This window comes from Xylocopa sonorina, chromosome 2 (assembly GCF_050948175.1).
Source record: "Xylocopa sonorina isolate GNS202 chromosome 2, iyXylSono1_principal, whole genome shotgun sequence".
NCBI lineage: Eukaryota > Metazoa > Arthropoda > Insecta > Hymenoptera > Apidae > Xylocopa > Xylocopa sonorina.
The window spans coordinates 12,711,552-12,738,143 of NC_135194.1; the positions used below are offsets into that span (position 1 = coordinate 12,711,552).

The 26,592-nt window shown below is 44.2% G+C and overlaps 1 protein-coding gene and 1 long non-coding RNA gene across 5 annotated transcripts; one reads left to right on the forward strand and one right to left on the reverse strand.

The window, feature by feature from the left end:
- Nucleotides 1-820: 820 nt before the first annotated feature.
- Nucleotides 821-26,448, forward strand: Toc (toucan). Of its 4 annotated transcripts, none has more exons than XM_076909810.1 (11): nt 821-1,133; nt 9,063-9,270; nt 9,495-9,597; nt 10,037-10,901; nt 10,996-11,432; nt 11,515-11,621; nt 16,395-16,520; nt 18,060-18,155; nt 22,466-22,632; nt 22,739-22,913; nt 23,522-26,448. In XM_076909810.1, the coding sequence occupies exons 1-11, from the start codon at nt 1,122-1,124 to the stop codon at nt 24,730-24,732; spliced, it is 3,507 nt and encodes a 1,168-aa protein (XP_076765925.1). In that variant the 5' UTR covers nt 821-1,121; the 3' UTR covers nt 24,733-26,448. The 4 variants fall into 4 exon arrangements, with proteins under 4 accessions (XP_076765925.1, XP_076765927.1, XP_076765924.1 ...); XM_076909812.1 differs by lacking the exon at nt 821-1,133 and adding an exon at nt 5,380-5,820; XM_076909809.1 differs by lacking the exon at nt 821-1,133 and adding an exon at nt 7,120-7,300.
- LOC143432863 (uncharacterized) lies at nt 18,519-22,743 on the reverse strand. The gene is made up of 3 exons (XR_013103073.1): nt 22,553-22,743; nt 21,022-21,296; nt 18,519-18,557 (listed from the first exon to the last, which is right to left on the reverse strand). It is a non-coding gene; the product is annotated as an uncharacterized LOC143432863 (long non-coding RNA).
- Nucleotides 26,449-26,592: the final 144 nt, after the last annotated feature.

Here is a 26,592-nt window from a genome sequence, read left to right on the forward strand (position 1 = left end):
AATCAAAATTACGATATCGTACAATTCTGCTATCATTAATAAGATTATGAAATTCTTTATAAGAGGGACTTCGTACATGTTAGAATATTACCATAAAATGTACTCTCTTTTTCCTCTGCCTAGATTTCGAAGCAAAACAATTAACCTTTGTTTGGTGACGCAAAAAAGAAAAACCAATTTTTCATTTGTGCTACTGTATCTGCATTTCTGGTAATCACTGTGTCGTGCAGCTACCGAGTATAAATAAAAAATATTTCCTATCTGTGTATCTATGTGCAACGAACAACATTGCAGTTTTATTAATCCGACGATCGATTAACATAATCCGTAATATTCCCGGATTAATTTCCCAGAAAAACTCTCATGATTTTACATTTTTATACGACCAATAGTAAAAAATGATTGCAACTGACGATCGATTGATTTAAGCATCCTACAAGTTTAAAAGATAACGGAAAGGGCGAGATTTTCGATGTCTACAGTTTACATGTTTGTTATTCAAAATAATCGACATTAAAGAGCTGAAAAGTCATCGCGCGATCAGGTAATCATCCTCTGTCCATCCTCCCTTATGATTTTTGTATATATAACGCACCATATTTCTCTGTTTTCCCAGAAGCCTACTCAGCTTCCAGAAAGGGAAGCTGGGGTAGAGGGAGAGGAGTTTCACGACACTCATGGAATGATTTTCGGCGGTGGCGCTCTCATTTTCCATCTCCAAACGGCGCCACCACCACCACCGCCATCAGCACCGCCACCACCATCACCACCACCACTACCACCTCGAGCACTATCTCCGTCACCGGCAATTCCAACCCCTTCTCCATTCTGTGGGTAACGACGCCTACGCACGGCGCCGATCAATAACGTCGTTCACGGCGACGACGGCGTCGGGAGCGTCGCTACGTGAAGGCATCCGTGCGAACAATCGACGTGTCGCTACGAAACTTGTGCACGGCCGCGATCGAAACGGAAGCGTCGCGCGGAAAATAATCAAAACGACTGGTAATGCGACCGTTGCATCTGCTACCGTTACACGGGACGAGACTTATGTCAAAGGAGACCAGAACACGGAACCAGAGCCGCTCGGATTCGAACTGTCTCTAGGACCCACCCACGGAATGATGGCTAAGGTGAGTGTCTAATCAAAATAAGGGGATAGTAATTCTATCAGGACAACGAGGGGAATGGCATTGTGTTTTGTTTCCTACGATTGTGTGTGGTTCAGTTGCGTTTAAACGAATCTTTGTTCGGCAATTTGCTGGACGAACATGCTATCGCTACTCTGTCAACAACTGTTGCTGATTAGTTAGGGTTGTTCGTTCGGTTTTTGGGTAACTGACTCGATTGCGAATAAGTCTAGGTTTATATCTAAGTTGATATGGGTCCTGTAAGATTGCATGCTCTATCGTCTATGTGGGTGAACAGTCCAATGGTCTATCTCGGCAGAAAAAGTAGTTTGGCGCCGTCGTGATCAGCCGGACTGCAGCACATAGTCGACGTTATTATCAGTACGTATATGTACGAGGAATAGAATTATTAATGATATAACAGCGTTGACCAATGTATATGCATGATTATATTTATAACGATATACATTTGTTAATTATCTTCCAATTATTATTTGAAACTTCTATTCGCACCGATCAATCTTGGCCGTACGGACGCTGCTGGTATGCTCGGAGCATGCTAAATTTAAAAATACAGTACTTAGGATGCACGTGTGGGACTAATGGTTTCTAATTTCGTTCAATTAACCGTGTACTGATACCGATTTATCAATAGAGTCGAGTGTCGCGGTGAATATACATTGTATATGCGGCTATGTAACTGTTGAAAAGTAAGCTCATTATCAGTCAGGTACAAAACTTAAAGAACCGTAAACACTTATTTACTCGCAGCGGTGCGGAAACCGTGACGATCAGATGCAAACATTTACACTTGCGCGTTCAAGAAATTTCTTAGCAATAACCCATTTAGGAATGAAACGTGCGGCGTTACGTACATTTGATTCCGTAATTTATCGGTCGATGCTCGGGAGAACGCCGCAACGATCGTTTCTATTTTTTCAACTCAGAGCCACCAGTCCCAGCGTGATGCGGAATATCCAGTGTCGCGTTATGTTTGTGCGATACCACCGATGTTCGTGTCAGCTATGTCATGAGTTTTCCTGATCGATGAACAGCCGGACATACGTGCCTCGTATGGTCAACGCCAACTTAATCTGTAGTCTGTTGAACTCTCGGTGTATCGAAAAAGTCACGCGCGCCATACGAAAGGGAAGAAATTTAGATTATGTTTACGCGAAACGTACAGTTTGGAGAAGTCTTCGTGTCGCAATCACCTGCAACGGCCGTTAAACGTCGTCTAACGATTAACGAACGCGTCTGATATTATGGATAGGACAGAGAAAAGACACGCGAACATGATTACAAAAGCACCGCTCGCTGATTGACCCATTATCCGGCGAGGTGCTTTCTTCATAAAATTTTCACCGTGTTTAACGGTCCTTCGGAGACGTGCTCGTTCATACGAACCGGTACATGTGCAAATAGACTTTTTCCAATGCGCGCCGACTGCAAATTAGGGGAGATTGTATCGCCGTTGGGACGATCGCCCGAACAGAATGTATCGCACGATCCGAATCCCATGATTCTGCGGCTCGATGTGGTTCGCAAAATTTGTTAGACAACTGCAACTAAGCCGCGTTCAGCTGGGCCTATATATAAATATAATAGTTGGCACGAAAACGCCGTGAATTGCGGTCGACTGTATTATATTTCCGTCTGGAAAAGGCGGACACATTCGCAGATGATATCAAGGTGGCTGAACCGATAACGATCGTGGAATCCGCTTTTTTTCCCCATTTTAGTTTCGTTCCAACTATTTTATCATCGCTCGCGATTTTTCTCGCGTCGGAACGTAGACACTTGGTGGGAATCTTTTCTTTTTAGTTTCATTGAAACCGTGTATCTTATCGTTACTCTTTTTTCAGATTTTCTACGTTGCGGTAGGCAATTAATTTGCTAGAGGATTCCATTTTCAAGAATCTTTTTAGCAAAATTAAATTTAACTAATTCGAAAATTGTTGGATAGCTGATAAAAACGTGGTTATATAATCTTGAATGCGAGCACGAGGTTTGCTCCGGCCTGCTTGTCGTAACTGCCCTACCTAACATTTTAAGCATTCACGGAAAACACCAATGTGCACTAAAATTATGCATTGAGGGTATTAGACCGCTAGAATATTGTAAACGCAAAAATATAGATTTTTGAACATGTTATAAAAATTACAACGCGGCTAAGAAAGGCAGTGTCACGGTTACGCTGCTCCGAGGATTAACTTCCGTGTTACATTGATAGTATTATCAGAGACAACGATGGACAAGTTGCAGTAATCTGGCATTGGCCTTATTAATCTTAAAACAGACGTACCTTAAAAATGTTCTTACGTTATCGCTTGCCAGTATGTGTAACTTAGAAGAAGGACAGCGTGACTGGGACGATTATACGAGACGGGAGAGACGATTCCTCGGTTAGACACGAGTTTCAAAGCGTATATGCGACGCATTGCATGAAAATGTAGCGAGACTTGGCCAGCCGGCATGTCGAGGCTAGGGAGAGGCCTTTCAAGGTCCTCGGGGATTTTTACACGGCCGGGAAGTAGGAACGGATGTACATATATAAAGGTCGACGAGGACCGGTCGCGTAGCTATAGAATGAATTCGATCCTAAAATCGATAAAAGTGTGTCAGACACAAAGGGATCGTCCGCATTCACCCGTAAAAATTGTTGCCACTCGAAACAACGGGAAAGAACACGAAACGCCGAACGTTCGAACTCCGTGTGCATTGCAAAACATGTTCGTGCTCGAATTAATTCCGAACAAACGAAAGTTGATTTTCGCCCGGACGTTTAAACACGCTGCCATCGCGTCGTGGAACAGGTAACTGCTCCGTTATGCAGCCGCGATCACAGCCGTTTTTCTATTACAATGCTTCTTCTGTAACCTGTGATTATGTGCACAGCACGTGACTTCACCCACTAGCTTTATCAAGCATCAGCGATTCGATCTTATCGATGCGTACAGCGCGGATAATCGTCGGTGAAAGTTGTCTCTTACGTTTGCGTCGTGTTCTATTACTTCCCTGCGGTATACTCTTTTGTACAGCGGGAAAGAACTTTGTGAGGTTTCTCGATACCAGTCAGGGTATAAACAGAAATTGTTTACTTTCTAATCATTGATATCGTACCATCGATGAACCGAGAGGAGCAGAATTTTATCGAACCTCTACGATTCATTCATTATTTCGTAATGGATTGCGTAATATTTTGTCATTTTTTGCAGACGTCGAATCAGCGTAGAAATTAAACGCCTCGGATGGAAGATTTTAATAAGAAGAGTGGTACAGATCTTTCTAAACCGTAGAAAAGGTGTAGTAAAGTCCTCGCAGTATCAATCGCGGTATGAAGAAAAATGTTCCACTTTCTATACGTTAACAAACCCTGCATTATCCAGGAATCGAACAAAACAGAGCTCTATTCAGCCTCGACGGAATGAATTCTATGAGAACTAGTATATACCGCTAATTACCAAGGTACGATGAAAAAAAACGTGGAACTCAAGCTCGTGAGTTAAACGTAGCCTTGTTCCCCCGGTTGATGACGTTCACTGTACGATCGTCCTCGTGTGTTACGCGCCGGCACCGTGCGCGCCTCATACACGGATTCACGGACCGGTGAATGCAGAAACCGTGTGTTTCTGAAGAATAGTAATCGCCGTTGCGGAGTGTCAGTCTGCGGCCGCTCGCGTGGTGAAGGTGTACATACAGTTGCTCACGAAAGCATTCAGAGTGAAACATCTATGTTATAAACTGAAGTGTTCGGCACAATATGATACTCGCATCAAGGTGGAAGTCTCAAGATTGTATCAAGTAAATTAGAAAATAATTCAACTGCGTACGCATACATAAACAGTACATAGTTGCAACTGCGAAAATTCACTTTCTGAAATGGCAAGGTGTTGAGGAATGCCTTTTTCTAAAATTCGCTGAAACGATATGTTATTGTTAAATCGAGCTCTGAAGTGAACAGCGGTATTTAAAAAATGTTTTCCTCAAATGGCATATGCGAGAACTTTTACGAGCGATCGACGTCGCTGAATTATTTTTCAGTTTTACTGATGCAATCTTAAGAGATTTCCCCTTACGTTATATTATTTTGTAAACGTGTATTATCGTTTTATTGAAAATTGCAAAATTTAGGCTCGAACACTTTCGCGAGCCACTGTATGTGCCAGGTGGATAGCACACGTTGCACATCTTATCCGTTCAGCGTTTACACGCCGATGTATCGGTGCGCGGATGCCCGCGGTGGTGGCATAGGTAGTAACCAGGGGATCCTACCGAGCGAATCCGGAACGTTTCATTGTCGTACACGCGACGGGCGCATCGCGATCGCCGCTCTGTCGCGTATCGATCCGCTGTTCGCCTCTCGTTTTTCGCAACTCCGGAAAAACTTTCCCGCGTTTCTTTCGCCGCGAGGGAAATATTGGTCTTCCCGTTCCTCAGGCTCGTTCATCGCTGCGCGATGGAATAATTAACGTCGCGACCACGTCGTCTTTCACGGATTACCAGGAACTTAAGGGGATGCGAATCCTAATCGTCCCCGTGACTCAGTGCACGGAAACTCACCACTTTATTAATGGTCTACCGTAGAAGACTATTCGTGCAAATGTGTTTTTGTGCGACCAGGGAAAGTGGCATCGAATCGAATTATGAGGCGGCGAAACAACCGTGAAGAGGAACGGCTGCGGCGATCGTGAGTCGAAAGCTTCTCTTTCGCGTGATTCTACGCGTTTTCGTTGTTATTCTTGTGTACAGCGACCGCAAAAAGTGTTGGCTTCTGTCCATATTTTCTAGCGATGCGGTTCCTTATCAAGTGTTCTATGTTCTTTATTTGTACGATATCACGTTTCGTACTCACCTGAAAGCATTCCAGATTGACTAGGTACTAATTTACCATTAATTGTATTCTAATCAGCCTATGTGTAAATGTTAGATTAAAGGGAATTTTTGCGGCCACTGTACGAATAACGCGATGCAAAGTTGTTGTCCGCTGAGTTATGCAAGGGAAAATACGCTAACGATCGTTTGCAGGCGCGCGTTTCGATCATTCAGCGTTTTTTCTCTCTCTACACGCTCATCGATTTGCGACGCGTGAATGTTATTGGCGTGATGTAAATGTACTTTTCCGTATACATTATAGGATACAGCGGCCGGTCTGGCAAACCTTCTTATAATCTTATCAGAACTGTTACGTGGACTTGGCGTATGTACGCGTATACACAGGCAGCGCGCCGATCGGGTCGATCGTCCGAGCAGCAACCGCGTTGAACTTCGCACAGGTGTGGTAAATTAATTCTATTTAAATTACAAGCCGGAATTATGCGGCCATGGTATCATAACACGCGTGTCACGTGTACGGTTGTCACTTACGCTGGTCGGACACAGCGGATCGAGTAAATTACAGGCATCGACGTTGCCAAACGCTGTCGGCAACTTCGGCTGCTGCTCGATTAAAACGATGCGAAGACCACGTCTACGCATTTCTCCTCGTCCTCTCGTCATCCTCTTCTATTTACATTATTTTTTTCCTGGCGTTTTTAATTCGAGTCAATGACGACATCCGATGAGCTGAATAGCGACGAGCAATTCTGCGTCGCAATTTAGAACTCCTAAACATTGTAACGTTTAGAAAGTCATTCTGCTTGTAGAAAGCGTTTCAAGCATTTTTCATCTCGATACTGATTTCGCCGGATTGGAAAAAAATAAGAAACAGCAACATCACGCGAATGTTCGCCACACGAACGATGACAATTTCGAATGGCAAATCGAACCGGTAGTCAGAACGCGCGAACGTATTTCCTTGCTCTTCTTCTTTCGTTCCTCGTTGTCTCTTCCTCTTTTCTATTACTGAATAGCCGCATTGACTTCTCTAATTGTTAGCGAGATTTCAATGATCTTGCAGTGATTCCGTTATATATAAACCGGCAAAAAATCTAATTCAAACGTGCTCCTAATTAACACAGTTGCTACGTCTCGCGTGGCAAGAGATAACGACCGGGTAGGCGGCTCGAATTGGCACGAATTAAGGCCTAATGGAATAAAGTTATGCCCTGGGGCCTGGCCTTTGCTTGTCATCGGCTCGTCAACTCGGCATATGTATGTATACACTCGTTGATTCCGATTCTCGCCACGTTCCTGGCCCGGTGTCTGCGCACCAAGTCACAGAATCGCAGGTACGATAGTTAACATATGTACGTTGTTCGTCTTGCTCGATATCGCTCCGTTTGGCCTCCTTTGGCCGTGACATTTTCCAAGATCGATAGCAAACGTTAAGCGAATATCGATTAATTCAGATACCAACTCGGATCGTAATAGTGTTGTGTTACAACTGCAGAAGTGAATACGTCATTCAGGTAGATATATAGGAACGAAGCCAGTCTGTATCCGTAATGCGATAATGTGTGGTTCTTGAATAATTGATCGCTTCCGTGTAAAAGTTACCAAACGAAATGTGGAAGAACCTCGATTATCGAAACGCCAGGCGACTCTGGCGAGAGAAACTGCTTAATTCTTTATTATCCGCACGAAGGTAGAGAGTTATCTGATCATGCGACACGTGCCACATCATTCGACGTTGTGCTATCATTGATTTTCGTTTGGCAAAACGTGATGGGTACCGTTCGCGGACCAAACCGATCAAATCTCCACTTTTTGTATTTCGTACGATTTTAGTGTCAAACCACTTGATTCGCGCTTATGTTCATAATCTTATCACTTTTCGGTACATTCTGTGTTAGGAAGTTAATCGCCCTGGTAAATGAGCGGTTCGCGTATCGTCCATATCAACCGAACGGAACGAAGCATTGATACGGGCAATTCGCGGGCAGGGTTTCCGTCGACGAGTAGCGGTTTGCAAGTAAACTCGCGGGCAATGTAACCCAGTTCTCAGCCGACGGTGTCGTTCAACAGGGTCGTCGGTGAACGCACTCTGTTACTCTGGTACCCGGTTCCTACCTTCGCGCTGGTCATTGGTAATACTATTATTAGTACCAGACTAAGGTAGCTTCTCGTTCTGGCCTGTTACAAAGCCGTACGGTGCCTAATCTCGGCAGATGCTCGCTTTTATCTCGTTGGATCGTCGAATAAATACTTGAAATGTTTGGTATTCGAACTTTGATAAAAACTTTTCGGTTGGCTGGCTGTTTATATTCCACTACATGCACCATTGTATATATGTACTAAACATTTACACAAGGTGGCGAGGGGAAGGAAAGGTACTTACAGTAGCGCCCGAACAGAATAAAGCTAATCGGTCGGGGTGCAATGTTTTCCTTGGTCGTTACACTGGCTTGGAGGAAGCACGTTACGCACGTTCTTACGCGGTAGGAAGAGGAGTAACAGAGGGAAGGTTGGTTTGGATAAAGATGGCCACGACAGAAGTAAACGGTGGTGAACCAGGGCTAAAATTAAATTAGCCAACTGTCAGAGAAAGAGTGACTGAGACACTTGTGATTCACCTCGAGGCTTTAAGGGTTTTATTTGGAGATGGGCCAAGGGTAACGGACTCTTCGGTTCTGTCTACGGGGGTCGAGCGTTTCATACGACCTTGAAAAATCCGACCTTTTCCAGTTTCCCTTTTCCCAGCTTCAATCATCCGATTTCTTGACCATCTTGACCTTTCACACGCCTAGGTACCAGTATGTACACGCCAAGCCTTCATACGTCATTGCCGCGAAGTCTTCCTCGTATTTAATTCGATTGCTCGCAATGCGATTATAACAACTATCACCATTATATTCAGTTAAACTCGAGCTTCAGGCTATGGAACGATTCGGCTAATTAGAAGATAAATGATGGAATTTGTAACTATCTCCTTGGAATGTGTGTACGTATGCCTGGCGCGTCTCGAAACGGATGTGTGAAATAGCTTTACGCTTTAACCGGGTTTTACGCTTGCTGATTTATTATTTTGTTGGTGTACATTTATGATTACAGAACGTAGGAGAGAGCCGAATACCGGTATCACGCGCGGCCAGGCCGTCTTTCTTTCCGAAATCAAGAGTAGTCGCAACACCGCCCCTGGTGTCCGCGCATCGTCGCTCGTTGATGCTGTCGGGCTGTTTGCTCGTCGATGCCGAGGACGAGCCCACCACTCCTAAAACGAAGTGCGGACCACGGACTGTGTCTACAACGTCGATCGAAGGTGGTATCAAATCGTCAATTTACTGCCTTTGCACGCTAATAAGATGAACTGTTCTAAGCGAGAAACGAAAGTGGCTGAGAAAGTTATGGGTAAAATTTGAAAACAGATACATGTATCAAATACTTTTGAAACGAGCCAAGTTAATGTTTGAACGGTACACAACTTTTACTTTTCTACAAAGAGTCAATATAATCATCACATTTTCTTTGTTTCTGAATCAATAGATCCGGCACACAAGACGTTCAGAATATCACCTGTATGGGATATTGACAAAGATGACGTGCAGCAGTTGGTTCACTTTGCCGAAGAGAAGAGCAACTTTTTCAGGTACAATGTAATACTTTATTGCTCCTCGTTACATTCCATCATCCACGTGTTTGGGTACATATTCTATAAATGACGCTATATTGCTCATAGTAAAGTAATATCTCCTCGATATTAACGTATTCTTCCTATAAGGTAATAAGAATACGTTTCATTACAGCTACGCTTCGGTACAATAGCTTTTACAATGGTGCAATTTAACTTTGACTAGTGTCCAGGTATTCTCCATAAAGGCACTCGCGGGAATAATAGGGACCAAATTTTAAATGCAAACACGTGACCGTTTGTGAGCGGTCAGTTATTACGAGTAACTACCTGTTCATTCTTGCTTGAGTCATCGTCATTTATAGAAATGTCCCACGTTTTCCCGAATGAGGTAAGAAAACAGGTGCGCGATAGTAAGAGATCGTATTGTCTCTATTTTCCATTGTTATTCACGCAGTTTGCTCGAGAATTCTCAGTTGAATATGATCGAGGACGCCGGCGACAGCTGCCTGTTGGAAGCATCCCTGGGCAATTATGACAACAATGCGGTGAACGCGAGCCCTCACTATTTGATGCTGAACAAGCAGAACTCGTTCGAGCACGACGAGAGTCTTGGTATATTGACACCCGACCAGATGACCGACTTCACGGTTGCACTAGAGTGCTCCAGGACCCCCTCCTGCGAAAATCTCACAGGATCAGCTGGTTCTAGAGTGGTGTTGACGCGGGCATCAGCGTCCAGGCCATCGGCGGACATCGAGCCGACAGAGGAGGCGTCCAGCGAAAGAACACCGTCGCCTGAAGAGCTACCGTTGGACCCAAAACCGACAGAGCCCGTTAGGGGCACCGTTCCTATAAGTTTCGTCACTTCTGTAACGAGCATCACCAGTCTTGAGGCTGGTTATCAAGGCGACGGTGAGAACTCGCGGCCTGCCAGTCGTGGGGCTGATCCACCGTCGGTCGCCCCCCCGCCGAATCTTCCAGCACCTTGCAGGCAAGACCCGATGACGGATTCGGATTTCTTCACGGAGAGCGACGCAGATGCATACGAGGAGATCGTGCGCGGCGACAGGAAAGCTCAGGTAATCGACGGTACATTGTTCTGCGCCCCTGGAGGACGAAGATGTCCAAGCTTCACCGGAGAAGAAATGGACTCGAGCGGGATTTACTCGGATCTAGACAAAAGACAAGACGAGCTGCATGCCCCTGAGCAGGCAGCTGAAGAAAACGAGGGCCTCACCCCGGACACCATCGACACTGAGGTCTCTCAAAGGAGCCAGCTGAGTCCGGTCAAGGCGGAAGTTATTATGGATTACTTGCAGGCGAGATCTTGTTTCAATTTTGTCCTACACTATTGAATTTTCCGTTTACGGTAAGGTTCGTTGAGACAGCTCGCGTAACAAATATTGTTTTCAGACTCCTGTAAATACTCTGGACGGATCGGTTGAGGAAAACGAGTCGCCGAATATTGGCGAGGTGACGGTGATCGAGGTTACGAGGAATGGCGGCACTATGAGGCCAAAGACGCAGAGTAAAGTCGATTCAATGCCGTTGAAGAAGTACAAGATGCCTAAGAGGAACGTCGTATCGAAGATCAAGGCGATGATCGAATCGGGGCCGAAGGACGAGGGAGAAAAAGAAGCTCGTCGTACACAGAGATCGTCCAGGAAGGGTGGACGCTGGGATGCTGTTATGAGTAAAATCGAGGCCGGAAAAAACGAACAGAGAGTTAAGGGAAGGTCAGTTAGGAAAGAGGTGAAGTCGAGGATATCCCAGAGTCTTGGTCAACCATCGTCCGCGGGATCTATCCAAAAGAAAATTGGCGATACAAATAATAATAATAAAGATAAGAGGTGAGACATTGGTGGTCGACTATTCTTACATTTGTGAGCTTCTGCTCGTATATAGCTTTGTTAAGAAGTTCCGAATTATCAGGCGAGCACGTGGCCGGCAAGAAATGAAATCGCCGACGCAAGAAACTGCCAGAAGCTCCGTTCGAAGCTCCTTGAGCGATCTTAGCACCGGGCCCAAGGACGCGTCAAGTAAGTTAAATTAACGTTCGTTTTTACATGATCGCAAATTAAATTAAAGCTCAATGAATCCCACAGTGTTAACGATATGTCGATATTAATGAAATGTCCGTAACGCGCTCTAATTTAATTTTAATTGAGGGGATCGATTAACATATTATTTGCGAGCGTTTACTTATTGCCATTTATGTATTTCGATATGTGATTGATGGAGAAGCAGGCTGTAGAACAGTGATAGTCTGAACATGGGGACGGAAAGACCTTGCGGAAAACAGTGAAGCTTGAATAAATATGACGCCGACTGATTTTACAATATCGAATTATGCCTGACCGCATACCATACTCTTTGCATAAAAAAAATGACAAAAAACACAGAACCGCAAAGGTCAAGAAAACCGGTAACCTGTGTTGCTTGGTATTAAAAATAGTTAGCAATTTTTTTCATACCAATGCATAAGAAATGGAGCTTGAAACGAGAACGAGTTTTTCATTTTAAAAACGTGGATGTACATGTAAACATGTTGGTAGTTTTATGCGCATCTTTCCCAATAAAAAGGTGTCGATAATACCAACTGACCTACAGTAGCGTTAACCGGTTTTCGTCTTGCAGCAAATGATAAGAAAATGTTATATCTGCAAAAATACTTCTGACTCTTCAATCAACGTTCTTTAGGATAACGAGGATTTTCGTAGGTTTTCGTTCCACGTTATAGGGGGTCGTTTTATATAATAAAAACTAGAATTACTTTCGATCGCGGATGATCAAATGAAATAAAAATCATTTTACATTTTCGACTATCACAATCGCGCGGTCATATAGAAAGACGGATATCCAGACGTTACGTTCGCGAAACTGGCTTTAATCCAAAGAAACCTGCGTATCCTTGAAACTGTCGGGGCAACAACGGATCAATTTCTGCGTCTGAATATACACGTGTGCGTGCGATTCGTCGCCAAGACGTTTCAGGGCTTGACTTAACGCGTAGGTGGTTCGTTCCGCAGAGATAGGGGCGAAGGTGGGGTTGCTCGTAAAAGTGGGCGTAGGAGGGTGTTTTGTATTGACCCGATCCAGGGGAGCGCGAAAACTTAGATGGGAAGAAGAGCGAGGGCGTCGGTGCCCCTCTTCCGGCGCCACTGGACAGTTTTGCTTCCATTGGATCGAGACTCTGCGCGCGCGAGCAACCGCAGCCACAGCAGCATCCAGTCGGCAGTCCTCGGCGGACCTCGTGCTCGCTCGGACGCTGTTTATGCACGCGTGTTGCATTTCCGGTCTTCCATCTTCCTCGCTCTTCCTTCCTTTTCGTTGACTGCTGGCTGCTGCTTCTTTTATCCCTGTCTCTCATTTCCCTTCCCTCTCTCTTTCTCCCACCCTTTTTCCCTCTCTCTTTTTATCCCCCGTTCACACGATCTCTTACTCTACCCCATTCGGGTCAGCGGTTTTATAGAGGGTATATACGCGAGGAGTAAAGTACGTGTGCGCGACAAAAAGAAGGATAGAAGGGAGCTGTTAGAAGCGAACAGCCGGTGCATCGTCGTCAGTGAATGCAGTAAGGTGACGGTGCAAAGTGCATCCGAAAGTTGTGTTCGTATAGAGCAAGAGTGCGAACGTCGATAGAGCTGAAAGTAATTTCCCGATGGCTGTCGCGTTATTTTTCGTCGCAGAAACTTCAACAACACCCTTCGGAAGTTCCAGCATGTAACACGGTATCATGTATTTAAGCGCTGCGAACGCGTTTGACGTGACCTGATTTTCATTCTATACATATACCTATGCTTACACGGGAGCGTTTCCTCTTATCAGATACAGAGAGAGGTACGATCGAAGAACCACCAAGCCTGTGCGAGAAGTCTGACGGGGAACCAGATTGCTTCCCAAATTAGCAACCCCGCGTCGAACTTTCGCAATATGTTATCGCACGTTCGCTTCGATCGAGGAATCTGAACCGCAACACCGAATGCCTCAAGACTGGATTTTGCCATCCCCCCCTATGGGACAGACCAATGAAAGTCTCCCGAGTTACCGTTACGGAGGGAATCTTTGGCTACGTTCCTGTGTCTACATCGAACGTTGGTGCCGGGCAAAGAATAGAGAGGGATTCAAAGTTGATCAAGGTTCTCGTTTGGTCTAAGCCTAAGTGTACATCGAGCAGGCTCACGACGAGCTTACGGGTCAACGGCACTACTGGTTTATTTCCGGCATTGCCTTTCTTCAACTGACCAGGCTTATATACCGCGCGTCCTTCGAGCCCGTCGCCAGTGGTTCGCTGGTGTCCCCACCCTTTTAGACAGGTGCACCCGGCGACCACGTGCGTTCCCAAGGCCGGCGACCACCGTTGTACACGCACCCGGACTGGATCCAACCGCTTACGCAACCGCGATCGCAGTCAGATGTTGAGCCCACATGGTTGAGGTACATCGTAGATCGTGCCGGTGAAAGACTCGACTCGTTGCGATTACGGCCCGATTCAGGTCAGCTGGAAAGGAACGAGCAACCTGCTCGAACCGAACCTGCTTCCGATCGGCGCGCGGCATCGCGCGCTTGATCTCGCGAATGGAATTTATCTCACGGGAACACCGAGTGATCACGTACGTAATGTTTCGAGAATAACGTGAACGGAACAGAACGGAACGGACTGGAACGTGGAGCGACTGGTTGTGCGAATTATATTTAATTGGTGTCGTTCGTGCGACCAGTATGGACGTCTGAAATTGCCCGGGACCCTTTCTCACGAAAGAAAATGCCTGCGTTTGATCGTGAGCGTGCACGATGCGAGTGTCCCGCGATCATGGAATCGAGCTGGATAACAGGCCTCGTCGCAGGCTCGAAGGACACAACAGGCTGAGGAATGCGCGCATCTGATAACAATTGACTAACACCACGGAATGATTCTATTGACGATGGAACGCCGTTGAAGGCAGGGTGAAAGTAAAGATACCAAAATGGGGCAGCAAGGATCGAAGGGCAGGCCGGCTCTTCGGACGGATTTCGTCAGGGATTCGGCGAAAATGCGACTCGGCAGTTTCAAGCGAGGTACGGGTCGTATAAATGGGGAACTCTTGCCTCACCTCCATTGTAATGGGCAATTTCGCACGTTACGAACGGGAACTAAAGAAAAGAGGGGAGAAACAGGCATTATACGGGTTCAACAAGCCTATTCCGTTTAATCCTTTAATCCAGTTTTACACAATAAAAATTCAGACTTTAGTGGTTCCCTCGTGAAACGATTTTCGCGCACTATAGAAGGTAGGGAGAGCCACGAATTCAACGTGGCTGTACCGGTTAACCTTTTTAATCTCGTTTCGCACGAAGAAGAAAGAAAGAAAAAGGAAAAAGGATGCACGTCCGTGACTATCTCTACCAGCCGTCGTCTTATTCTTCGTGGTTCATTTAACGCTAGAAAGTTCGAATGGCTACGAGGTACACGAGCGACTGGCCGACGGTGATGCATAGGCATTCGAAAAGGTAGATGGGTCGAGAATGGTTTCTCTCGAGCGAGTCTAAATCGTTACGGGGAAGGATCAAAGGTACCCTACTTTCACACCTTGCCGCGGGATTTCTCTTTTACCCTGGGTCCCCATCGATCACTGTTATTCGAGGGAATCTTTCAGAAAGTAGCTCGCTTCGTTATATCATGCTCGTTCACTCGTAACTAGCGAAACGCCGTACGGTTCATGTTATATTTCATAAGCGTGGAATATTGCGCAGAAATGTAATCACTGGCTCGGTTTAATGAATGGGTTGTGTACGTAGTATTATCCATTATATATATATGGAATAACGTTGAGGATAACGATCGCGGTGCTTTTATCGATTCTCAGGATCGAGTTTCGACGAATTGCTGACTCTATTCGAAGAAAAATGTGTTAGTTCCACCATATTTCCAACAAAAAGAGTTCGCTGCAATTTTAAATTGATTTCATCAAATACAAAATTGTTAGATTAATTTCAAAAAATTAAAACAGACGCGCAATATCAGGCGTGAAAGAATTAACATGCTTGAACCTAATTAATCGATGAGTAAACGCTGAAGCAAATGTAATGGCGTGTGAATACTTTTTGTAGCCCGCGGGTACGTTTGATTTACGATTAATGTCGACATTAAGGCACTAAACAGGCAAGGAAATATTACTAAACTTTATCGATTATCGCAGTGGCGTGTCCTGAATATTTACTTAGCTAGTTTCTTTCGCGTGGCGCGCGAACGGTTTGAAACGTTGCGCGCACGAGTTCGTACAAGCCCGTTATAAATGCAGAGGCTCGTGCAGGCAACGTGCAGTCTGGTGTACATAATAAACATTTTCTTTTCCACGTCGGCTTAATCGACAGGCACGCTGTTCAAACTTGGCGTCCCCGCACGATCGCCTCGTCGGGTACGAATTCCTATGATGCGCGAAATGTTATTAAAGTTAACTACTCCACCGCTGACAAGCGAAACGAAATTCCACGGTCGATGAACTATTTGACACGTAATGCCCACGAGTTATGAAAACGCCGCTTGTTTTCGTAATTCCTCCGTTATAAATAGGCACGCAAGAACGGAGAACACGGAATCATCATTAACCTGCCGTTTACATGATAATACGTATTCACCTTTCCCTTTTCTCTTTTACTTCTTCTAATCGACGGACGTTTTAAAAATGCCTATTCGATTTATTTTTAAACGCCGATAGACGGAGCCAGAGACAAAAAATGTTGGCACATATCCATAGTTTGAATTAAATTGAATACAATTAACTCTGGATTTTTTTAAATTACTACTATTTATAAATGCGTTGTATTTTCAGAGAGATCACCGACATCGGTGAACCCACCTAGAAGACTGGTAGCAAACGGTCGTGGTAGTCAGCAAAACCGTGTCAATAGCTTCGACACGAAGAAGAACTGCGTTGAAATTTCGACCATTAATCTCGGTGAGTGTCGGAGGGTCCGGTTCACGCGCCCTAAATTGCTTGACAAGTTTGCACATATCGTAGGTCCCGCACGTGTGCGTACACGTATGTATAAATGTCTGCTGTTCGCTGATTGAACAGAGGAAACGAAAGGCCGAGGGCACCGCTGCGTGTTTCCGGTCGGAGACCTCGTGTGACAGAGTTGAGTTTTCTTATAAACGCCTGCCTCTATGCAACACTCTGTACTTGTACGCGGTAATGGGCGAACGAGTAGGGCGTTTTCAATGCCTCATATCACCAGAGTCAAGAAAAGGTTCTATTTCCATCGTAGCATTGAAAATGTTGGCAACTGGCTACGATTCGGTAAATCGATGTGTATTGCGTCTTATCTAATATTTGATGATGCTCCTGCAAATTCTTTCGTCACGACTTAAGCGGAATTGGATGAAGGTTTGTTGCGAAATTGTCTTCGCAAGGAATTTCTTCAAATAATACTTCCAGGATTCCAACTTATTTATATTTTTAATTTTTCTTGCCTCGGACAAATTTGCGCGGTTAACACTCCTTCTTCTGTTAAACTTAATGAGAATTTAATGCGTGCTGAAAGTCTTGTAGCGTACGATAAATTTATTTGTCTGTTATTAGTCGTCTTCCCTTAGAAAACGAACGGACAACGAACCCTGCTGGTTTATGAGCAGCATTTACCCAAGATATCGTATTCAAATTTATTAAGTCGGCTACGTGTACCGCCGTTGCGATAATTAGCTGTGGGCGGAGACCCAACGATGGTGGCATTGTTTGCGAGTCAGCTTGGAATTGTAACGGTATGCATCCCTTCGCTGTAGCCGTCTAGGCGATTTAAACCCCCGACGGACCATCGGACGCTATTAGTTTGTTCCGGGCAGTCCTTCGTAAGGTTTAAACGGGAAAACAACGCTGTGCCACTCAGTCTGGTTGTTCGACTGGCCCCGTGCGCATCGCTGAAACATTCCACGTCAGAAACGTGATTCGTGAACTACTTGCTTATGACTGAGCTTCGTCATCGGCATTGTTTGCGGCGGTGTGCGACTTCCGAATGCGGTCCGCGATCATAAACGACGATTACGCAGGAGTGTAGCTGGTTCAGAGCGCGAACGGTGTATAAATTGTACGAGTAAAAGGATTCTGACGACCATGGTTGCCTCATATTACAGTAAATATCACTTATTTTCCTTGTCAGTGACAATTGATTTTCTCGCGAACTAATTCAAAAGTTGGGAGTTAGTATTGTTATCTACAAATAAGAGTCATCAGAGCTATCGTTCCAAAGTACTGTTCGCTGTACTTTTTACGTACTTATCCTGTAGGTAACACTTTTAGGAGAAGCTCATAGGATAAGATTACGTTTATTCAGTAGCATAGTAAATGTGCATCTTGTGCCTATGCACGCAGACTCTCCAACGTGTACGGTAAAACGGTTCGTAGCGTACGGTACTTGCAAACTTGATAACACATCATTTAAAGTCTACTACCGGTAAGTGTGTAACATGCTCTCGTTAACGCAACGAATTCTGTTTCCAGAGAAGAGCCCGTCAGCGACGCGAAAGCCAATAACCAGGAGACTAACCACCACTGGAAACAGCACGAAACAGCACAGTTCAACGACATTGACGAAAGGTATAATGACATTTTTTATATCGTCACACGATTGCCAAATTCTTACAAATATTTTGAAATCGTCGTTCGAGGCTCTGCGGAAAATGCAAGCTATTTATTGATTGTGCAACGCATCGAATCTAACGACAGACTTCTTATTTCATTTTATCGTCGTTATCGATCCAAGTACACTCGAATTTGTTCTTAGATTAGGGATATATTAGATTGGGAATAGTCCCGCACTGACATAAGCGATTGGAACGCTACATCCCTAGTGTATAGTCATCCATTTGGAAGGACGATAAATTTATCTGGGTTAACACGGTCGCTCTTCAGGCATACAGCATAGTTTTCTGGAAAACTTGTTCCTTCTTTTTTTTGGGATGGTTCTTCAACGATCCTCTACGTTTCCACGTCATCTTTCTGGAATTGTAAAGGCACTGACTGAATCTGTACATCAATAGCAATGTCTGAACGTGGTAGGAAGATGACATCAGATATGACGTATGGAACAATAAATGCATTAACGCTTTAACGGCCGCACGTTTCATGCAAGTACTGTCAATTATTATTAGTGTTTCACATGATGATCGTACGTGGCAATAGAGACATTATTCGGAGGAGTTATGAATTCTCCACTAATTATATATGAAAAGAAATTAGGCGCAAGTATTAAAATTAGTAATTACCTAGTATTTGAAATTTGTTATCTATTATCTGGAATCTGAAAGTTTGCAAAAGCATGACTTTGTAGTCGGCTAAATATACTTAATTACTCGAGACATTTACATAGTAACATGCGAATTAAAATACGGATACGTTAATACGTTAATAGGATAGAGGCACACGGGTAACCCGTATATTAATAATTACACAGCTTAACTGGACATGCAAATTCTAACAGAGAAATGGCAACATAGGCGTAGTTCATTGAAAAGCAAATGTCGAGTCTATCAATCGAAACCGTTCGATCGATAATCATAAGCAAGCGAAGTAACGAGTACGTGACGCCGGCTGTTAATCGCAGCCCGACGAAATCGCACGTGCGTAAAAGCATACGCGCGAGGGCAGCCGCGAAAAGTGTTAATCGGTAGGAGCGTCGTTATCTTCTGAAAGAAAAGATGACATCCGCGAGGAAACATCGCCGGCTCGTGCTTTCTAATTCATTGACCGCGCCAGCACGGTGGTAGCTAGTTTCTAAAAAAGTCCCACGGTCATTTTGCGGTGCGTACGGCAACGTTTCTCCGCGTGCACGGGGACGCACACGTGCGTGTCCCTCCGTGCCGTTTCGAAGAAAGTCGTAGCTTTCACTGGTCCTCCGGTACTAAACCCTGTTCCTCGTCCCGCTACGGGAAAGGTTTTCGCTGCGAGGTACTGAAAAACCCGCGGGGCAATCGTCGAGGAACAGGTATCGCAAAGAATGGAGCCTGTACGGGCGTACGTATCGGTTACAGGCCAGGCGAAAGTATAATCCTTCGAAACACCGTTTTTCGAGACAATTTCGAGAAATTTGCATTCTTACTTTCAAGATAAATTTCTTGTCCGTGTCCCACGGTGAAACGTCGATGCAGTTGCTGCGGCTGCGGATGCGGAAATACATTCGAGCACTTGTATTAATTACGAGAATTTATATTTGGAGCAAATTATTGAAGTTGAAGATTATTATCAATGACCACGTCCACGTCCTAGAAAACATCGAATTGCGGGTCGAGTTTCTACGAGTCACGGTCTTGTACTTCCTTTCCTTTTAATTTACTATTCTATTAATCATTCATGAAGCGGCCGGTGGTTAGATACATCGATTGCCGGGCAAATTGGGAAAATGGTTACTTCGGGTTACAGCCAATTGTTTCGCCTCTCTTCCTCAAGGACGTTACGAGAGGTACATGTATAATAGATACGCTTTCAAGCTCTTTATGAATTTCTATGGTTCCATTAGCGTAATAGGAAGGGTAGTAGAAAATAAGAGTAACATAGAAACCGTAGAACTGGAACGTGTTTCGAGGGCTAAAAATTTTATGAATGATAGTGATGAATGAGGTTTCTAGAACGACAGGTGCAAGTGAAAAACGCTAAAAGCAGAAAGATCGAGCGTATATACATATAGCATGTCATTTGCATTCAAAATCATTTTTCTTAAAATGTTCCCTTTTTTTTCTATTCTCCCTCCTCCTTTTTTGCAATATTTTATATCCAATGATTGGTCGTTCTATGATTTATCGAACACCCCATAGATATCATTACATTTGCGTTACGATTCGCGTGACGAAACAGATATTTGCGAGTGGAATTAACAATTGTTTGCAAAGTTTCCAGCGGAAGAGGGCTATCGATCGTCGATCATTCGGATCATTATCTTCGAATCACTATATCCGCAGACACGTACCCGGCGTCTCATACGAATACGGCTTACCTACCGCCATGTACAGATTGCCGATTCCAAATGGAAAAGCGAATTTATTCAGAGCACGGCGTCCAGTAATAATTCATCGCTCGTTCACCTGGTGGTTTTCATCTTCTTCAGCCTCGACTTTTTTTTTTTCTTTACTTACCTGTTGCTAAAAACTAGTTCTTCCGTTGAAATAGAATTTTAGATCGTCCTCGTTTTCATGAACCATAAAACTTGAACAACCGAATGATAAATATAGTAATGAATACTTAGTTTCCGTGCTTTTCCAACCGTATGTTAACTTCTTCGTTGAACGCAAGCGTAAATTCAGTTTCACGGAAACTCCTTTTTCGGGTAAAAGAAAATGGAGGGGGAGGATGGCGAAGGAGGGAAATATTAATGCAATTATGGAAACGTATGCAGGCATTGTGGGTCATATTCAAGTCGTGTGTTCACCAAGTGCGTAGAGCGCGTGTCCGGCCAGACACGCTTACTTACGGCTTTCCGCGTGTCCATCGTCTTGATACTCTTCGAGGTTGCACCTCATTTCAAGGTGGTAGGAGTGGTCGGCAAAGAGGAAGGAGGGATATATCGCTCCGCGAGGCAGCCTGTGGCTCGTGCTAATTCAGTCGAAGTGCGGACTTGGCCAGCAAATCGTTACAAATTACGATCCCGATTAGGCTTCTCTCGTGTCCGCTGCTCCGTTATTGTTGTTCAATGGTATCAGCGTGATCGAGTTCACTTGCGTTTTCCGGACGAATCACTGATGTGAACTGAACGGGAAACAATTCATTGTGCGCGTGTACATAATTAGGGGAATTCATATTTCTCTCGTTGGAATGGGGAGAAAAATGTAACGTAATCCGAGGAAATTTCTCAATGGAGAACGTTGAAGAATGAAGGGAACGTTATGACGTTGAAAAGATCGATTCCACGACGAAATGATAATATAGATAGACATGCAAATATGAACGCCAATGGAAGCGATTTAGGTGGTCGATATTGCGTAGTTCTTGAACGAAAATAATTCTTTTCGAGGAAACTCGAAATAGACAGGTCGAATGTTCCCGTTAAGGTGGTCGTTAAATCGCCATCGACTTATTGGATTTTCCGTGTTCACGATACGGCTGACGTACAGTTGACCTTAACCCAGTGGCGTCTTCATTGACTGGCTCGTGCTCTTGGACGTATTTTCCACTGGCTGGCCGGGTGTGCGATTAAATTCGGGATCGGTTCGCCGGCTGTGATTCTTTTTTAGCCTTTGGTCCAAGGCGTTGAAAAGGATCGGAATCCGTGGGGGAGTATCCGCGTGCTTTCACGTACATCGCGGGCAATAATGGGAGGATGAAGCACGAGTGACGTAGCCAGGCCAAATTGTAGTTACGATTTAATGAACCGTGCGTGTGTGTGCGAATTTCCCGCGTGTCACCACGATAATTGCGTTCGTTCTCTTTTTTTTCTCTCTCTTTCTCTCTTCGCTAATACCGTATCTGCAGGGTCAATTGACTACAGAGACGGATAACCGAAGTATCCTGAAAAACAGGTACCTCGACTTTCCAAGAGTAAACGGTTTTCTCTCCTGAAACGAGTTTTCCGTGCAACTTTCTTCAATCTGCCATCTAAATCTAGCCGTATAAGATGACTGGAACTAGTCAATTTTATATTTCGCCGGTTCAGTAGTCCACGTCTACCTCAACTTTCATCGCTATGATCCGTAAGACGTTCGAGGATGATTCCACTCGAAGTTGCTGTTCGCCACGACAACGATGGGGTCACTTGAGAGAACGATGAGGAAAATTGATCTGTAGGATTTCATTTGCGAAGATGAATGTATTGGATCGAAGGAACCTGACCGAGAGTCGACGGAGGACTGATTGAATTTCTTGCTACGAACTTAACGAAGAATCGGTAATGGTGATGGGACCGGTGGCTTTGGTTGCAGATCGCGAAACTAAGGAGCTGAGTAATACCTATTCGGTAACAAGGGCGTCTTTAGAAACGCGGGATCAAGCAGCACAAACAGACGTACCTTTTGATCCACTTCGCGTAAAAAGAGCGGAAGAAGTTATAGAAGCTCTATCCATCACTGTACAGTACTTGGCCTATGAGGTACGACAATTCGCTTGTTCTATTACTTTTACCATGATTATTATCACTTTCCAGATATTGCAGTACTAATTTAATTTGACATTTTGTTTTCCTCGTTAATGTGCAGTTGGACGCTTTTTCTACACCGAAATTAAAGAAAGATTGCGAAAACATGAAGAAAGAATGGCTGTCGTCGTGCACGGAGATAGAAAATTTGAGAACAAGAAACCTCGGCATTGAAGGGAGACTAGAATCAGAGAGAGAGGATCATCGAAGAGCCTTGGATCAGCTTCGTGAAGATCGTGAGTCTTGCCAAGAATTATTTGTGTACCTTTTCGTTTCCTAGCTCGTCAACACGTCTTATAATGCGATTGTCAAGATTTTAAGTTCATTTTGTCATCATAAATTTTGTTTGTCAACAGAGTTCTCAACAACAACCGAATATTTCTTTATTTTTTATTTATTTTTTTATTCGCTAAGATGGAACGTGTGTACGCAAAGTACATATACTTTACATGTTCTGCGACTGGCACTATGTGTCATATGATAATGATATCCTCTTGCTAACGAGCATAATGGTCCTGATGTGGCGAATAGCAGAGCTTTAAAGTGGAGCAATTGTTAATTAAAATCAGCGAGGCTGTCGTGCCTACGCGCACCTCGCGAACCCGTGTGCTAAATAATTCAGCGATAGAATTTTCAAAAGTGGACACACGCACGGACTCCACAATGGCTCGATTTAGTTGCCCACGTAACGTTCATCGTAGTTAATTATAGGTTGGCACGTTCGACGGACCTTAATCCGTTCCTACCGTCCTCCGTACTTTGTTTTTCTTTCGTTTTTCAATCTATCCTCGGTGACGTCAATCAATGTCAAACAGAAAAAAAATTCGTCTTCGATTTTTCACAGTGGAGGCTCGACACGCGCAACAGATCGCCATCTTGGAGGCGGCTCTGCAGGAGGAGAGGCGCAGGTGCGAGGTCAGGTTGCGAGATTCCCTGAACGAAGTGACAAAGGAGCATCGAGCCGCAATCATGAAGTTGCGCGCCGAACAGGAGGCTGAACTATTGCGAAAAGAAGCAGAGTTCAAGAGGAGATCCGCCGTTCATGACCAGGGCGCCGCGCTTACGGCTGAGGTTGAGTCGTTGAGATCTGTGCTGGAGATCAGGAGCCAGGAGAATGCCGCCTTAAGGTCGGATCTTGATAATATCAGGCGGGAAATCGAGGACAAAGAGGCTTTACAGCAACGCGTGGACACGCTCGAAGCCAGATGTGAGGATCTGAAAGCACAGCTTCAATGCAAAGAAGCTCTCGAGAGACAAATATCCCACGATAACGAGGTTCTGCACGAGTCGATTCATCAGGTCTCGAAGCAGAACAAGCGTTTGGCGCAACGTAACGAGGAGCTTCAATGGAGGTTGCGTCAAAAAAACGAAGTAGTGACCGTTCTTGCGAATCTGACGCCTAGGCTATCACGTTCGTTGGGCCCGGAGCACGTCGAGCATACGCTATCACCCGACAAGAACGGTCCGCAATCCACATCTATGGTTAAGTTTATGGTGGAGAAAGGCGACTCAGTCTCGTGGACCTTGGAGATCGACGATGAATTTTCTAAGCCAGGATCTGATCTTTCACAGTCGTTATCAACACCGCCTAAAATGAGTAGACCAGAGACAACACCAACAGTGTCGAGGCAAGGATCGCTCAGGCTGACGCCTAGAAGATCATCCGTGGACATGAGGGCAAGATCCAAGAGTATCTCCGTAACGGATTCCGCTCGGGCAGAGGAATCCTCTTGGACACCTCCGTTCAATTCTACGCCGCTCACACGACGAAGACCCAGAAGCGACCCGTCTTCTTCAGCTTCGTCAACCTCGTCAACGTCATCCTCTTCGTCTGGAGCAGCAGTGACTACGAACTCCGTGGTGGCCGCTGCTGTTGCCGCTGCTGCTGCAGCAGCCGCTGAAGACTGCGCCGCTGGACAGAGACCCCAAGAGGCAGGCGGCGAAGCAATGATCTCTGAGGAGACGTCTGCCACGAGTAGCGAGGACGAATCGTCCACGAGTAGCGATATTCCTCCATTGCCGATACAGTTTACTTGGGGTAAACCGATTAAGTAACGTTCTCGCGGTCCTCTCGCTTATCACCTAACAATTCGATTGCGAAGGGCTAATACAATTCGATCGGAACACGTTCGTTCCGGTAATTTCATGTCTCGTGAAGATTGCTTCAACTATTATCGAGGATAACACGATATTCATTTGCGAAAGCGAAAGAGGGGTTTACACGCAGTTCTTTGAAAACGTTGTACGCGCACTTTTTCTATTACTTCTGTACCTGTAACTTATATGTTCGACCGCGAACAGACGAGAAGTGTATACTTTACCAAAACTAGACGAAAAGGCCGTTTCGATATTTTCGATCGCTGATTTTATAATGAATGTTGTTTCGTCAAGATTGTGTGTGTCAACGGGATTGGTTGAAGATAAAGAAGTTGGTCTTTATTTAAGCATGTAGATTAGGGACGATGTATTCGTGGTGTTGTGATGTTTCTCTTTTAAATCTTAATTCTTTACGTTACGCTGACTTCTGTATCTTCGCAGCACTCTGCCTTTCCCTATTTATGAGAGTTCTATTCACAAAAGATCGCACAATAGGAAAGATTGTTCGCTATATGTTGTGTCGATTTGACTTTTAATGGATACATATTATTCACAATATCTATTTTGTAACTACAAACTATATTCTTTATTTGCGATCTTAGGTACTAAGTGTTTTGTTATTCCTTTTTCTTCTTTTTGCGTTTGTTTTATACAAGGAGTGAATAGATAGGGACAAGTCGAGACGTTTTCATTTTATGCTATGTCCTTTAGATAGAAAAAATGCGCGTAGATGTTCGATTAATTTCGTTTGAAAATTTGTTCCCGGTTTCGATGTAGATGTTTACGGGCTACACTGGCGATTACGAAGCCGCAGATTTTTCAGAACCAATTCGAATCAAGTCACCTGTTTATTTGATTCGCGACACTTTTACACATGTCCATTTTATAATGTATGATGCGTTTATATTACGTCTGTACATAAACAACAACGATGTTTATAAATTAATTAGTCTTTATCGCAGAACATTGTAAATAGACAACGACCGTCAAATCGATCCTGTCCCTTAAAAATGAAAAAACAAAAAAAGAGAACGTCGATGAGTCATTCATTGTGCTTACTAAAGAAAGCTATATTCGTCATTGATAACGCAGCTTACCGAACAGTACGATTATATTGCGGTTCGTTGCAACGAATCGTTTACTTGCCAGTCGTTTTTAAAACGTAATACCAATTTAACATTGATATCAAGATTTTTGTAATGTTGAAATCTGGTTTGGCGGTGACGCGCTTATGTGATGATGTATTTATGAATACATCTTTCTAACGTGTAAAAGAGGAAACTAATAATATTCTTAACGTTACACGTTTCAATTGCCAAATGCTGATGAATCGATACATTTGTCTGTACTCTCTTTTATGAACAACGTCAAATCTACAGATAATATGCTATTTCTGGTGCGACTTGTTAACCAACTACTACATGAAAAAAGTCAGTTGGATGAAGAGCTGATGTTAAAAGAAAAAAAATTATAATAATATTATAAGAGAAAAGAGAAACTCCGTTCCATGGACAAGAAGAAAAGTATGTTCGGTAGCAGTAGTGTAGGAATAATTGGGAGGTCGAATATAAGAAAAAGCAAGTATTATTCGCCGAGAACTGTGTTTTCTTTCACATGTGCTGGCAAAAATTCAATGTATTATATACCTATCAAATAAATATTATCTGAATTAAAGTGAATATTAAATATATTCTTCTAAATATAATACTTTGAGTAAGTTGGTGTTTCAGATAAAAGTCATCATTCGAACCGAATAAAAATCAACTCTGAAGCCATAGCAAGATTAAGAATTTTACTTTGCAGCGTCAGACTACTTTC

What these genes read in the sequence shown, in the direction of transcription:
- Toc (XM_076909809.1), top strand. Translation starts at nt 7,226, where the DNA reads ATGTATACACTCGTTGATTCCGATTCTCGCCACGTTCCTGGCCCGGTG. An exon ending in ACCAAGTCACAGAATCGCAG is followed by an intron (nt 7,301 to 9,062) that starts GTACGATAGTTA and finishes TTATGATTACAG; the next exon opens with AACGTAGGAGAGAGCCGAAT. An exon ending in TTATTATGGATTACTTGCAG is followed by an intron (nt 10,902 to 10,995) that starts GCGAGATCTTGT and finishes TATTGTTTTCAG; the next exon opens with ACTCCTGTAAATACTCTGGA.